This window comes from Hesperophylax consimilis, chromosome 11, assembly GCF_061612785.1.
Source record: "Hesperophylax consimilis isolate HC1 chromosome 11, BYU_Hcon_1.0, whole genome shotgun sequence".
Taxonomy (NCBI): domain Eukaryota; kingdom Metazoa; phylum Arthropoda; class Insecta; order Trichoptera; family Limnephilidae; genus Hesperophylax; species Hesperophylax consimilis.
Genome location: NC_142846.1, coordinates 1,987,855 through 2,001,849, shown reverse-complemented (window position 1 = coordinate 2,001,849; position 13,995 = coordinate 1,987,855). Strand labels below are relative to the sequence as shown.

General features: G+C 36.9%; 1 protein-coding gene across 2 annotated transcripts in view; it reads left to right on the top strand.

Annotated features, from left to right (window-relative positions):
* The window catches only part of LOC149419628 (nuclear exosome regulator NRDE2), a 47,850-nt gene that overhangs the window by 23,039 nt on the left and 10,816 nt on the right, over positions 1-13,995 (top strand). For both annotated transcript variants that reach the window (XM_089637196.1, XM_089637195.1), the window contains exons 5-9: positions 319-480; positions 2,679-2,857; positions 9,906-10,099; positions 12,808-13,031; positions 13,653-13,773. In XM_089637196.1, the coding sequence (XP_089493322.1) occupies positions 319-480; positions 2,679-2,857; positions 9,906-10,099; positions 12,808-13,031; positions 13,653-13,773 (880 nt within the window). The remainder of the gene's footprint in view (positions 1-318; positions 481-2,678; positions 2,858-9,905; positions 10,100-12,807; positions 13,032-13,652; positions 13,774-13,995) is intronic.

The following is a 13,995-nucleotide window of genomic DNA, read 5'->3' as shown; positions in this document are numbered from 1 at the left end:
TAAAATAGCACAGGACTGAGGCGAAAGGTCCCCAGCTAGTGGCATGTTTTCATGGAGGAGGCTAAATCCAACCCTGGGATGCAGCATCATGATAATGAGAATAGCAGGATGACTATCATTAGAACCCCTGCAGACTGTAGCCTAAAAGTACTCAGCGGGACTGCACTCAAACCAGTCATGAGTTTTCATCTTATTCCGTATGTTCATGATGAAGATATTGGATTGGAAATGTTTCTTCCATTTGATGAAGATCTTCTAATGTCCAGGTTTTGAGTCTTATTCTTAAATCATACAATGTTTGTTGTTGTTTTGTTTCAGAGTTGAGCACCGCGTTACTGACGCGTGTGTGGTTCTGGTACGTGGACGCGGTGCAGTGCTCTATGGCCCTGTGCTCCGTGTCCTCCGTCAAGGAGATGTACGCAGCCGCCATCAAGGGGCTGGTCAAGGTGCAGGGGGGCGACTATCAGAAGTCACATGTTGGTAAGTTACACAAATATACACACATGCCGACCATCTGGTTCTCATTAGGTATTTTGCTATCCTAAGGACAATTTTCATACTGCCTGTTTTAGCACAGAACAACTTTGCTATGTTTATGAGTTGCACATTCAATTGTGCATGTCGCTGGTATTCAATTTAATATTTTTCTCAAAGGCAATGCTGCGGCCACAAATATGAGGTTAAGTTATTATACACGGTGTCCGGAACTCGTAGTACAAGCGGGAAACCGGTGCATCTACATCACATTTGGATTTTGCTGTATATATTTATGTTTAATTTTGTAAATGATAAGTTCTTAATAATTCTGGATACAGTCGCCATCTATGGATTGTTTGAATAATTGATTATTAGAAATGGTGTGAATCTGCACTAACATTCTTCTAACCATGTCGATAAACAGTTGCTTCTTTTTCATTGTGTATGTCCGAATCTGTCAATAGTGTCAATGTTTTAGTATTTTAACCTATAAAGGGACTGTTCCCAGTGAAAAGGTGTTCTTTCCTTCAGAAATTTATTACAGTAAACAGTGTTTATCTGTACAAGGGTCGGGCCCGTTATCAATAAATTGTTATTGTCAACGTTGATATTATAAAAAGCATGTTTTGTGATTCAAAATAAAAAAAGTTAAAATACGCTCCAAGCGTTTCCAGTAAAGTCCATAAACCAGAAAAATATACAATTTATTTGAACTTTCGTTTTCGAGTCCAAAGTTGCAATTTTTTAGGTCAAATTTGAAAAAAGTTGGTCGCTGGGGGTTAATATCAGCTGTTTAATGTGTTTTAAAAGTAATTTTAACCCTTTAGCTGCCAAAATAAAGGAACTAATAAAAACGTTTTTTTTGGAGTTGTCTATGTGATTCACCAGATTCATGCTTGAACTAAGAGTTTCCGAATGCCACGAACTACAACGATGTTAGGTTATTATTGTAGGTCATCTGTGATATCCTAGATAGTAGTTTAAGAAGTATATGGCTCTGGTAACAAACATAGTTGTTGATAATACAGGGACTGAGACTTATGCTATGTACTTATGCTTAATGATCGACGGTTTGACTAGATCGAACATGTTGACTTGGAACATAGACATATGAATATTAGTAGACCTGCCCTAAGTGATTAAAAGCGTATTATTTCCCACTCCCCATACCGGTTCCATTGGAGCCGGCTGGGCTCGCGTATGGCTTCCCGTGAATCTTGAGAATGTGACGTCATCATTCTTGTTCGAACTAGCGTCGAGCTATGGTCGAGGCATTTTATGAAATAACACGGCAAAATAGTGGCTTGTGTTATGAAAACTTGTAAAAATAGATGTGAAAAAGAGAATAAACCCAATTGTCGTATTACATTCCATATGTAAGCATCATTTTAAGCTTATTCACATCGTATAATATGAATCAGTTGTAGAAACATATACTATCACATCGAGATACATCTGGTCGAATGAAGCGATTCTCAAGTGTGCGCATCGTTGTTACTGGGAAGTAAATTATGAACACTTATAAAAGTGTCTTAACTAAATACGTAAACAAAATATTCGACTCTGAAAATAGAAGAAATTTTTTTTTGCCGAATTTGAACTTCGCAAATTTGTTCATAACGTGGCGAGTAATTTGCGCTCCCATGTAAAAATGTCTATTCATTCAAAAGCAGATTTTACTTTTAAGAACTAAATGGTGATATTATAATGCGAGATGCCTATATACTGTCAGATTGATTTATTGACGAATCACAGTCAGCTTTACCCCCTTCGTTCTTCAACAGTTGATTTTACCCCCCACCTTTAATTTCTAGTCTATATATTCATATGTCTGTGACTTGGAACCATACTCGTCGATGCATCCACACACTCGAGCAGCTTTACACAAGATGCCATAGAAGTACCATCAAGATGCTCAGTCAAATCATAAATTTCTTTCAAACATCGCATATAGAAACAAAAGATTAACAATGTTCGAATGAGCGTAAAACCATCGAGCATGAACGAGCGCGGGAACTAGTTAACTAGAATTGCAACCCCAAGATCGAGGGCCTAGAATCATTCCCACCGTCTGCAAGTAAAGCCATACGTGCTCAACGTATCTATCACTGAATAAGTGCTTTGTGAACCCTGGAGTTTTTATTTAAAGAGTTGCCAGATAAACTTGAAGTTACAACAATGTCTGTTTTGTTGTATTGCAGATGTGACGTATCGTCTGGGCTTGTTCCTGCGCCAAGCGGGCATGTGGGAGCAGCTGTGGATGCTGGTGAAGATGAACATGGAGATGAATCTCGCCGCCACCAGATCTGAGGAATCTCACAACTTCGACGCTATTCTGCCAAAGATTGATGAAGAAACTTTGATTACTGAAGAAACTAAGGTAAATGTAATATGGTAACATCACCCTGCCACACCCAGTCTTAATACATTCATACTAGCTTGTATACCCACTCGAGCCATCGGTTGTGTATATATACATTTACGATTTTATAAAATTAGTGTCATTTTTCAAAACATTAATAGCAATTGAGATTTCCGGGCATTCGGTTTTGGATTCTGCCGCACTCATTCAAAAAAATCATGCCTCCTATATTTACTAATATGGAAACATATAAACTGCTTACTGTGGTTTAAAGCTAATGAATCCACCTATAATTTCATCGTTTATCTCATATTATTTGTAGATTCCATAATTGAGCTGTGTCCAGGTAATAAATTCGAAAAATCGTCTAACTAAATTTAGGCAGCCATCGCTGGCCTAGAGCAGAGGTCGGCAAACTTATTTGCCAAAGAGCCAAATATGTACATTACAACGATTTAAAAAAAAATAAGAGCCAATTATAAAAGCATTATAATAATCAGTTAAGTATTTTAATATTAAGTATTACACTATTACGTAATTATGATGTATTACCTATTCAAATATTAAGTTGAGATATAATTATTTTATTTCAAACAAATAAACAGGAAAAATGAAAAATTTCTTACAATCAAACTGATTGATCAGTTTTGTAAGATTTAAGTAACGTAAAATATTGTACAAAGAAAAATTAAAAAAACAGATTGAAAATAATATATATTAAACCATGACAATGACAATCATAATAAGTACTTAATGCGAACCATGCCCTTGCATCTCCTTTGAAAGTTTGAGTAATCAGGTTTGCAGGTTGTTGTTCTAATTTTAGGCACGATTCCAGGTTATCATCAATAAGACGACTTCTCAGTTTACTCATGATAAACTTCATGCTTGAAAAGATTGTTCGCATGAATATGTAGAACCGAAAAGGGATAGTACAGAAAAAGCGAGTTTTTTCAGCTGGTCATAAGAGTTGGGAATACTATTCCAAGCGTTGAATATGATCATGTCTTCCTTCTCTAGGTGTTTCAAGGTAGACCACTTGTGTTGTGAACTAAGCTCACATTTTTTCTTCTCCAGTATTTATAAATCAACACAAAGACGTTCAAATTTAGAGCTCCATATTTAGTAGTGCTTGTCAATGAAAGAATTATTTTCTTGGCGATGCTTCAGCAGACTCGGAAAGTGAAACAATGTTTCCCTTGCAAAATCTTCAGCAAAGAGGGATAATTTGTTTTCAAATGAAACGACTTCTTCTAACATCGAAAAAATTGTATTTCCTTTCCCTTGTAGTTTATGATTAAGTTTATTTAGATGACACGTAACGTCTACCATGAAATAAAAGTTTTGAATCCACTTATCGTCTGTTAGTTCTGGATAGTTAACACCCTTCTCAAGGAGAAATGCTTTGATTTCTGGAAACAGCAATTCGAAACGCTTTAAAACGTTCCCTCTTGATAACCAACGTACCTTGTTATGAATCAGAAGATCACCGTACTCACTCTCCATTTCAACTAAAAATTCTTTGAATTGGCTATGATTAAGAGCTTTAGCTAAAATGGAGTTAACCCGGAGGCTGCCGTGCGCATCTATGTTTGATTCAAGATTCCGGGCCCTCGCTGCCGCGCGCAATCATTCGTGATTTTAATTTTATCTTGCGATATCTCGGAACTTTCTGTATAGATGGCGCAAAACTCAGGCTTAAAAAATAATTTGAACCTTTATCTAGCGACATCTCTACACAGATGTGACAAATGATTTTGTTTATATTATGAAAGACCTCGTCAAACTGGAGACTACAATATTTCCCCTCTCAGTGTTTGAATTCCCCGCGCGCGCGTAGTTGTGTTAGTGTATCACGTGGTTCCTTCTTATCTCGACGGTTCGCGAATACTTAGAATCTGCAACGAATCGTGGTTCTAACGTTATTATTTTAACAAATTGTTTTTATTAAGTGGTCATATTTTTAGTGCAAATAAGTTTTGTGGTAATCAACATGTTTTGTTTTTTTAAATGAAATAAGTTGTTATATCCGCCTTTCGAGTGAAAAAGTAATAATATACATTTTATTTTAATTATCTGTGTTTAGAAACTAATTATTGTGTTAATTTGTCGTTTTTCCTAATATTTTTTTTTGTGTAACCCTCCATCATGGCTCGACGCGACTTGTCTGATGACCAAATAAGAGAATATTGTCTCGATTTTATATCTGTTAAATTCTTTTACTGTACACAACACAATAAAAAATTCAGGTATGAGCTTCCCCGATTATCAGTTATGTGTGATAAGACAAGTAATCGCAAAACACCACAAAAAACTCAACTCTACTCAACTCCTCATTCGTCTCATCATGACACACCATTACGTCTGCTTTCAAAAGAGGTTGTAAACATCAAAACAATCCAAGCCATACAGAGCCTGCCATGTTTGTGCAAATACAAAACTTAAACAAAGCCGCAGAAAAATGGCTCGATATGTGTTCCCAGTGTAATGTGGCATTGTGTATTCATTCTTGTTTTAAAGTCTACCATTCGAATAAAAACTATTAACATAAATAATACGATAAGAAACTGTAAATAAAAGTTTAATAAATAATGAAGTTTAAAACAAAAATATTATCACAATTGTATCGTGAGAAATTTAATGGTGAGCCGTTGCAGAGGTCCCGCTTCGGAGACGTGAATACTGATATTACTATAGTATGTCTGTATGTGTTGGTGAGATTACTGATTTGATAATGGCGGCGGGTCGAAGTTTGTTGATGTTTCATAGATAGTTTTTATTCGTCAAATAATGCATCAATTCATAAAGATATCTTGCTTAGACTTTTATAAAGTGTAACGTAAACAAGTTTTTTTTGTTTTGGTAATAATTTAGTATCTCTAAGTGCTGAGGATAATAAATAATGAGGCGATGTAAAATATTCTAAAAATCCTTGGCGTGGGAGTATCTACCTTGTCTTTACTTTCGGGCAGGAAAAGGGTTAACAATCGTAATCACCAATTCCATAACTTTACAAATTTCTTTTGGAAATGTCTGCGCACAAAGCGCTTCTTGATGAATGATGCAATGGTAAGCAAGTATCTCGTGATTATTTTTTTCTTTCAAAAGAGCAACAAACCCCTTTCTGTGGCCGGTCGTACTTTTGGCCCCGTCTGTTGAAATCGACACAATTTTTTCGAGAGAAATTTGATATTTATCCATACATCCAATTACAGCGTTTGCGATATCCTCTCCACGCGTCTGACCTTTGAGTGGCAATAATCCTAAAAGTTCTTCTTTAGGACCTGTGTGAGAAATAAATCTTACGAAAATCGAAACTTGCGCTGTATCATTTATGTCACAAGACTCGTCAACTACTATTGATAAAGTCTAAACCAATTTAAGATCTTCGATTTGCTGGATGGTTATATTCGAAGACATTTTAAGTATTCTATCTTTCATTGTTTTGGCAGACAACGGTAACTCTTTAATTTTTTTTTAAATTTCTGACTTGTTCTTAAAATCCCGAAATAGTTCTTCGGATGCTTTTACAAAACAACTTTTAATGTGTTCGCCGTCTGTGTACGGTTTCCCTCTCTTAGCAAACTCTCGACTAACAACAAAACTTGCCATATTAACATTACTGAAAGATTGCATTCAGTTGTTGAATACAGAAGTTAATGTCTCTTGAGTCTTCTGGAGTTCCTCAACTGCTTTCTTCCTTGCATTACCGACAGGATATTTATTGCTAAATGAAGTGTGTTTATTTTTAAATGTCTCTATAAATTTCACTTCTTGTTATGCGCCAATTTTTCCTTACAAATAAGACATGTCGGAAGGCCATCTAAGTTTTGAATAAACGCAAAAGTCTCGGTCCACTCAACTCTAAATTCACGGTTTTCATCTTCCGTTTTTCTTTGCTTCTTTTTGGTAGCCATGTGAAATAGGGGACCTATAAAAAAATCCCAAAAATATTTTTTTCCGTCACCAATACTAAATAACTATCATATTATAATACTTTTTTTCCGACACCAATACTAAATAAATAACATTATAATATAAATGATTATCATATACATATATCAAATAAATATTAAATTAATTATGTAAATACCTGTAGAATGTGCAGACGGATGGAAAAAAACCCTTGTAACACGTGCACGACAAACGCGACTGGCGAGGTGACTGCTTTCCAACGCCAACCAGACTTATTGAAACGCGAGAAGAGTCTCCCTCGCACCGCGCACCCCACAGTCGTCACCCGCCGATACCATCGGCGCGTCTTGCGCGCCTTTCCCTGAACTTTTGCGCGGGAGCCGCACTTAAGAGGCTAAAGAGCCGCATGCGGCTCCGGAGCCGCACTTTGCCGACCTCTGGCCTAGAGCGATAAGATCTAAATATGGGTAGCCACCGTTCAACTGGTTATGTGCACTGTTTAGGAGAAAGATAGAGGTTACAACAAAGATTTCAGCGGCATGACCATACCATATTTTTTTCTAGCCAATCTTTTGATTGTGTTGAAGCGCTGTAAAATGGGGATGACTTTATCAATTTTCAACTCTGAAAGAAAATATATTTTTTTATAAAATCATTTGTGTCGGAAAATTTTATGCCATTTTATTGCGGATATTAAAACTATCGAAATATAAAATGTACTCGGGGAGTCAAAAAAAAAAAGGATTGTGACACCTTAAACTTGTTGGGTGGTGGTGTGCCTTCCTTGTGCCACTGCATAGAGTCTAAATCACATGTCTGAGGTTCATAATGATGAACCCAAGTTTCATTACCAGTAACAATTTGAGCCAACACTCCATCTTCGTATTCCCTGCAGAGGTCCAAAAATGCACGAGAACACTCCACGCGCTGTTGTTTTTGAGGCGGCCTGAGCATTCTCAGCACCCATCTTGCGCTGACTTTAATCTTGCCAAGATGGTCGTGAAGAATTTTAAATATGGTTGTATCTGATACTCCAACCATTTCTGCGAGCTGTTTCTTCTTTAGTCGGGCATCTTCTATTATTAATATTTCGACTTTTTGAATAATTTCCGGAGTGGTCACCTCGATAGGCCTTCCGGCCGTGTGTCGTCTTCAAGCGACTCCCTGCCTTGCTTATAGAGGGTATGTCACTTGTAAACCATAGTTTTACTTGGACAAGAGTTCCCGTAAATGGATGAAATCTCTTCCAGTATGATCTGAACTGATTTTCAAATTTGAACTTGAAAACTTGAATTTTATAACAGCGCGGAACTCGATTTTCTCCATATTCACATTTCTCCCCTTGATTGACTTGTTTGGTCGACGATAGCTCAAAGACTAATGACCTAATTACGATAGAACCCGGTATTTATACTAATAATGAGTTGCTCAATTAGTACCTAATTCAGCGACACCCCCACTAATCACCTACCTACCCATTCCGCAAACTTAATTATGCCCCCTCATACTTTACAATATAAATGACACATTTTTCTCTGTCTGAAAATATCTAAAAAAAACAACTTAACAAGTTCAATCATCATTTCAATTTGTCTATCAACTAATTTGACACTTATTTTTGAAGCATCATTGTATCCACGTTGCCCGAAAAAAAGAGCAAATAATTTTTGAGTGGTAGCGAGAATCATGCAGATATCCTTGATGATCAAAGTCGCCCCTGATTACAGTACCCTTAATGTGATACATAGTTAGTAAAAATATCATGTATACAAATTAACATTACAGTGACATAAGCATTTTTAATGAATTATCATTTTTGGTTCTTTTAACCTTCCAGCGGGCGCGCTGTCGTAAATTTTACGACAGACGCGCCTTATCGCTTCCCCCACTCTTACCACTTAGTCGTAAGCATCGAGCTTCGAGCTATGCTAGATTCAAATCAAATGTCAAACGTTTATCGCAAGATATAAATGCTTTTCTCAAAGTGAATTACGGTAGGGCAGTTGAACCGATGACAGAAGAAGAAAACAGAAGCTTTCCAAAACGCAGTGTTTGTCGGTTATGTGCAGTGGATAAGAAAAGATCCTCCGCATCAATGAAGTGTTGCCGTTGCCAGTCCTCTACATGCAAGAACCATTCTTCAGTTGAGGTGGTTTGTAACAATTGTAAGGATGAGAATATTGATTCTGACTAAATAGGTCGATAAATTATTTTGTTTTGAAATATTAACATGTTCAGAGTGTTGCTTCGTTTTTTTTAAATAAAGTCAAATATTTTTTTTTTAAGTACTGCCTATTATCATTTTTCATATCCTTAAAGAAATTCCCTAACATTTGTACAAAGAAAACACCACTTACATGGAGAAAACTCGATGACGTAAAATTTACGACAAGCGCCCTCTCAAGAGAAATTTCTCAACGCGCCCGCTGGAAGGTTAAGAGTGGAAATTTTAATGTTATACTATTATATAAAGTGTATTAACCGTTTGGGTGCCAATCGTCGATTTTCGTTGATTCGTGTTTTAACGAAGATTGCCGATCGTCGATTTCCGTCGATTGCGTCATTCGTGTTCTGATTCGCGCGTACGTCTGTACGTAAAATTCTCATTTTTTCGAAACGCCTGGACTTCGGGATCCTCCTCCGCGTGATTCTAAACCAATATTCTTTAATAAAACACCGAAAAAATCTAAGAAATCCTTGAAAATTCAAAGAATTGGCGTTTTACAAGCAACTGTATGAATTTTTTTGGCACTCATACGGTTAATTAGTTACAGGCATTTCCAAATAATATATCGAAGATGTGTCCATAATTATTGTTTTTCTTCTTCTTTCGTATGGTGGGAATTAATTATTCCCCGATATTTAGTGTTTCCCCTTGGCCGGGAGACCTGCTGGTTTTCGGCCCCTTAGGCAGCACCATAATTTGTAGTCAGAGTCCAAGTTATTTTGGGTGCCGCATACTCAACTCCCTACCTACACACGCAATGCTGGCAACATCGCGGCGGACACAACCTTTGCGTGCAGTAGTTGGCGCACTAGTAAATTGCATCTAACACTATTGCTGGGACCAAAGACTGTCCAGGAATGATGTTGGCGTGTGGACCTTGATGACTTGAGAGACGTCCAAATATTTATTACGTTTTATTTCCAGTTGATTTCCAGCGGTCTTCCCCTCCATTCCGTGTGGGCGAGAGTTGAGACCCTCCGCAGCCGAGAGCACTGGTTCCCCATGGAGTCGGAGGCAGACGACCCACAAAGGATAGTCTTCACCACAGACCTGGCCGACTTCATCAAACCAGTCACCCAGCAGACGCACCAGTTCACGCTGGTGGTTAATATTTTGAGGTTAAAATATTATTATTATCAAAAAATAATAAAATAATAATAAAATAACTCAAAATGAAAACATTAATGCATAATTTATTTATATTTATTACTATCTGTACCCCGCCACACGTTGCTGCGGCTTAGTCTGTCTGTGCAGAGAGAGAAACAATAGCACATTTTGCTTTTACGTCTGACAGATTGCGCTGTTTTTACCTGTCACAGGTGACATCCATATAATATAGGTATATAAAAACACACTTGTATTTGAATGCAGCGTTGTGTCACAATTTCAAAGTAATCGGTTAAGATTTAAGATTTTGAACAAACAAACATTAATATTTTTATTTATATTTATATTTACAGGGTGTATCGGCACGTACCCGACAAATTTTAACCAGCGATTCCTGAACATATATGGAGTAAAAATGTTATAGCCACTTTGCTGTTCGGTAACATTTTTTTGTAATAAAAAATTTATTCATATTTTCACCACATGTCACCACTGTGTTATCCTTTGTCAAAGTTTGAAAACCCATCTGGGAATATTTTATTTGAGTTTTGTTGAATAATGTACGTATGTACCTACATTGGCGCGTATTTCAATCACAACGAAATGGCACGGCATTCGTCTCATTTTTAACTATTATTATTTAGTGTGTACGAAAGACGAAGACGCTTTTTGACATACTTGCTAATAACAGCTGTTGAACACGAGAAGCAATGCCAATGACAGTGATGTAGTGTGGAATTTTTAAATTTTTTTTGTTTTTAATTGAAAAAAAAATGTTACCGGACGGCAAAGTGCCCATAACATTTTTTACTCCAAATGTGCTAAGGAATAGGTGGTTAAAGTTTGTCGGGTACTTGCCGATACATCCTGTATAGATAGAAGATACGAGGGTGGGTCAATAAGTCCTTAGAAAAAAGCATTAAAACAGTTTGTATTTTTTTTTTATTTCTCAACATAATCTCCTTGGAGCTTAATACACTTGGTTAGACGTTTCTCAATTTTTTTTAAACCGTCAGAAAAATAAGTTTTCGGAAGGTCCTCAAAATAAGCATTTGTCCGATCGATGACTTCTTCATTTGAAAAAAAACGTTGTCCACTTAGCCATTTTTTTAAGTTTGGGAAAAGGAAAAAGTCACTGGGGGCTAAATCTGGCGAATACGGTGGGTGGTCGACCAATTCGAACTTCAATTCTTCAATTTTAGCCATTGATCGTAAACATGTGTGAACACGGGCATTGTCCTGATGAAAGAGGATTTTTTTCCTGTTTAAATGAGGCCGTTTTTCTTCAATTTTGTTTTTTAGCTGGTCCAATAAAGATGCATAATAATCCCCTGTTATTGTTTTTCCTTTTTCCAAATAGTCAACGAAAATAATTCCACGTGCATCCCAAAATACAGTAGCCATAACCTTACCAGCTGATTTTACGGTTTTCGCCTTCTTTGGACATGGTTCGCCTTTCGCAATCCACTGCTTTGACTGTTCTTTCGTCTCGGGAGTATAGTGGTGTATCCATGTTTCATCTACAGTCACAAAGCGACGAAAAAATTCATCCGGATTGCGTTGCATGAGCGACAACAGGGCTTTAGAGGCCACCACCCTATTGCGTTTATTGTCGACTGTGAGCAAACGCGGCACCCATCTTTCAGAAATTTTTTTCATGCCCAATTTGTCATGTAAAATAGAAATGACGCTACCTTTTGAGATCCCTGTAACCTCAATTATTTCACTCAACTTTAATCTTCGGTCACTTAACACCATATCGTGGATTTTATTGATTATTTCTGGTGTAGTCACCTCTACAGGACGTCCTGAGCGTGGTTCATCCTTTGTTGATGTACGACCACGTTTAAATTCATTTAACCAGTTATAAATAGTTGCAAGTGAAGGAGCAGATGTGCCGTGAACTAAATCGAACTCATTTTTTATTTCCTTTGCTGTTAACCCTTTTATATTAAAATGTTTAATAACAGCTCTAAACTCAATTTTCTCCATTTTTGTAAACAAGCAAATTTTTTTTTTTTAAATGTACGAGAAACACACAACAACCCGACCAATCTGCTTGAAACTTCGCAGCATACTGAATCGGTAGTGCCGCTGCATGAAAACAAACCGCTTACAGTACTAGTCGCGCCACCTGTCGGCTTTTCCAAGGACTTATTGACCCACCCTCGTAGATTAAGAAAATTATTCTAAATGAGGTTGTCTCCTGATTATTTTGATGAGAGTGTATTATATTATAGTTAATAATTTTAATACTTAAATTAGTTTTTCCAAAAATCGAAGTTATAAGCTTTGAAAGTGAACTTGAACTTCGGTACTTTTCGCTATTTTCCATAAATTCAAAATGTTCTGTTATCAGCGTGCTCTAATTCATGGTAAGAGACAACGTTAGTCAGGGAATTCACCATTTAGAAGAAAATTCTTGTAATATTCCCCATTTTCAAAAATAATTTCCCCGAAATATTTTGTATTAAAAAAAATTCAAGTTACGATGGTGTAGGATCTGGCCAAGCCTTTGAATTCTTTTCGACTCAATTTAGCTTTTTCTGGAACCCTTTCTTACTGGAGACTTGCTGTCTTTACTTAGTAGACTTGCAGCCTGCGATGACTCGGTGAAACAAGGAGTCATTCATACCAGCGACTGTATGTAGTTTCAAAGTCTTGATGTGTGGTATTTTAAACAATTCAACTCATCAATCTCATTGTTTATTTCCAGATTGTACAAGGTGCCCCTTCTCCCCATGAGGCACACCATGCTGACGGCCCTGACCCCCAATGAGGCCCCCATAGACTGGGAGCACGACTCCATAGAGTCCTGCTTGCCCTTCATCTACTCCATCATCAGTGGCGTCGGAGCCATCGACCCCATTCAGATCAAAATCCTCGCCACTATAATCAAGGATTTTAGCGAGGAACCTAACTTCTTCGAAGCTACGGGATGTGAGTATCAAAACATTATTTATTTATGTAATAATTATGTTGATGATGTTTTGTAAGAGTGGTGAAAAGACATTATGTCTACACTGTCAAAGAAAGTGTGAATGTGGAGTAGCTGGAAATTTGGATCTGCCGTACATTGCAGTACACCAAGTATTTTCTGAATCAAATATGGGTTACGGCCAATTCACATGACTACAATTCGTCTCTTTTTTAATATTGTGATTTATAACAAATCGTTTTTGTTTTTAAGTGGCTTAAGAAATTTTACGAGCGAGTTTACGCTCGCCTACGGCATTACTAATTGTGAAAAATGATGAATCTGTCAACAACAACGCAACATTCGGTTTTGTCAACAACCTTTTTTTGACAAGTCGTTTTTTTAATAGAAGATCATTTTTCAATAGAAGACAAAGTCACAATAGTTTTTGATGAATTGCATATAATCACAATCTGATCTGAAAGGAAATACCGTGTGGGCATCATAATCTTTTGTGATGAATCGTGATTAAAAGACGAAACGCTGTGTGAACATAGCTTTAGATTTTTGTAATAAGTGTACTTGTACTGTGAATTGTTGAATTAATTATTATGTTATAATTTTTTATTTGTGGTTGTTTTCAGCTTATTACAAGTTGATCACCAATTTGATGATGCATTCGGCTAAAATGGTCTCCGGTCAGGAGGCGACGGCTATTCTCATTTGGTGGATTAGATTACAGCGCTGTATATTAACTGCTAATAGGTTAGTTCTTCTTTCATATTTATCATTTTTATACTTTCATATATGAAATACTTTGTAATGTAATCTGGAGTCACAAATCAATTTGTGTTTTTATTGTTGACTGTAATCAATATTTGACACAACTATTGGGGTTGCTGCGGTTAACAGTTAGAATTGGAAAGAGACTCTGACTTTCCCCTGCTTTCCGTTTTTTAGGGCGTGCTTTTGGGCAGGCTGGAAGTT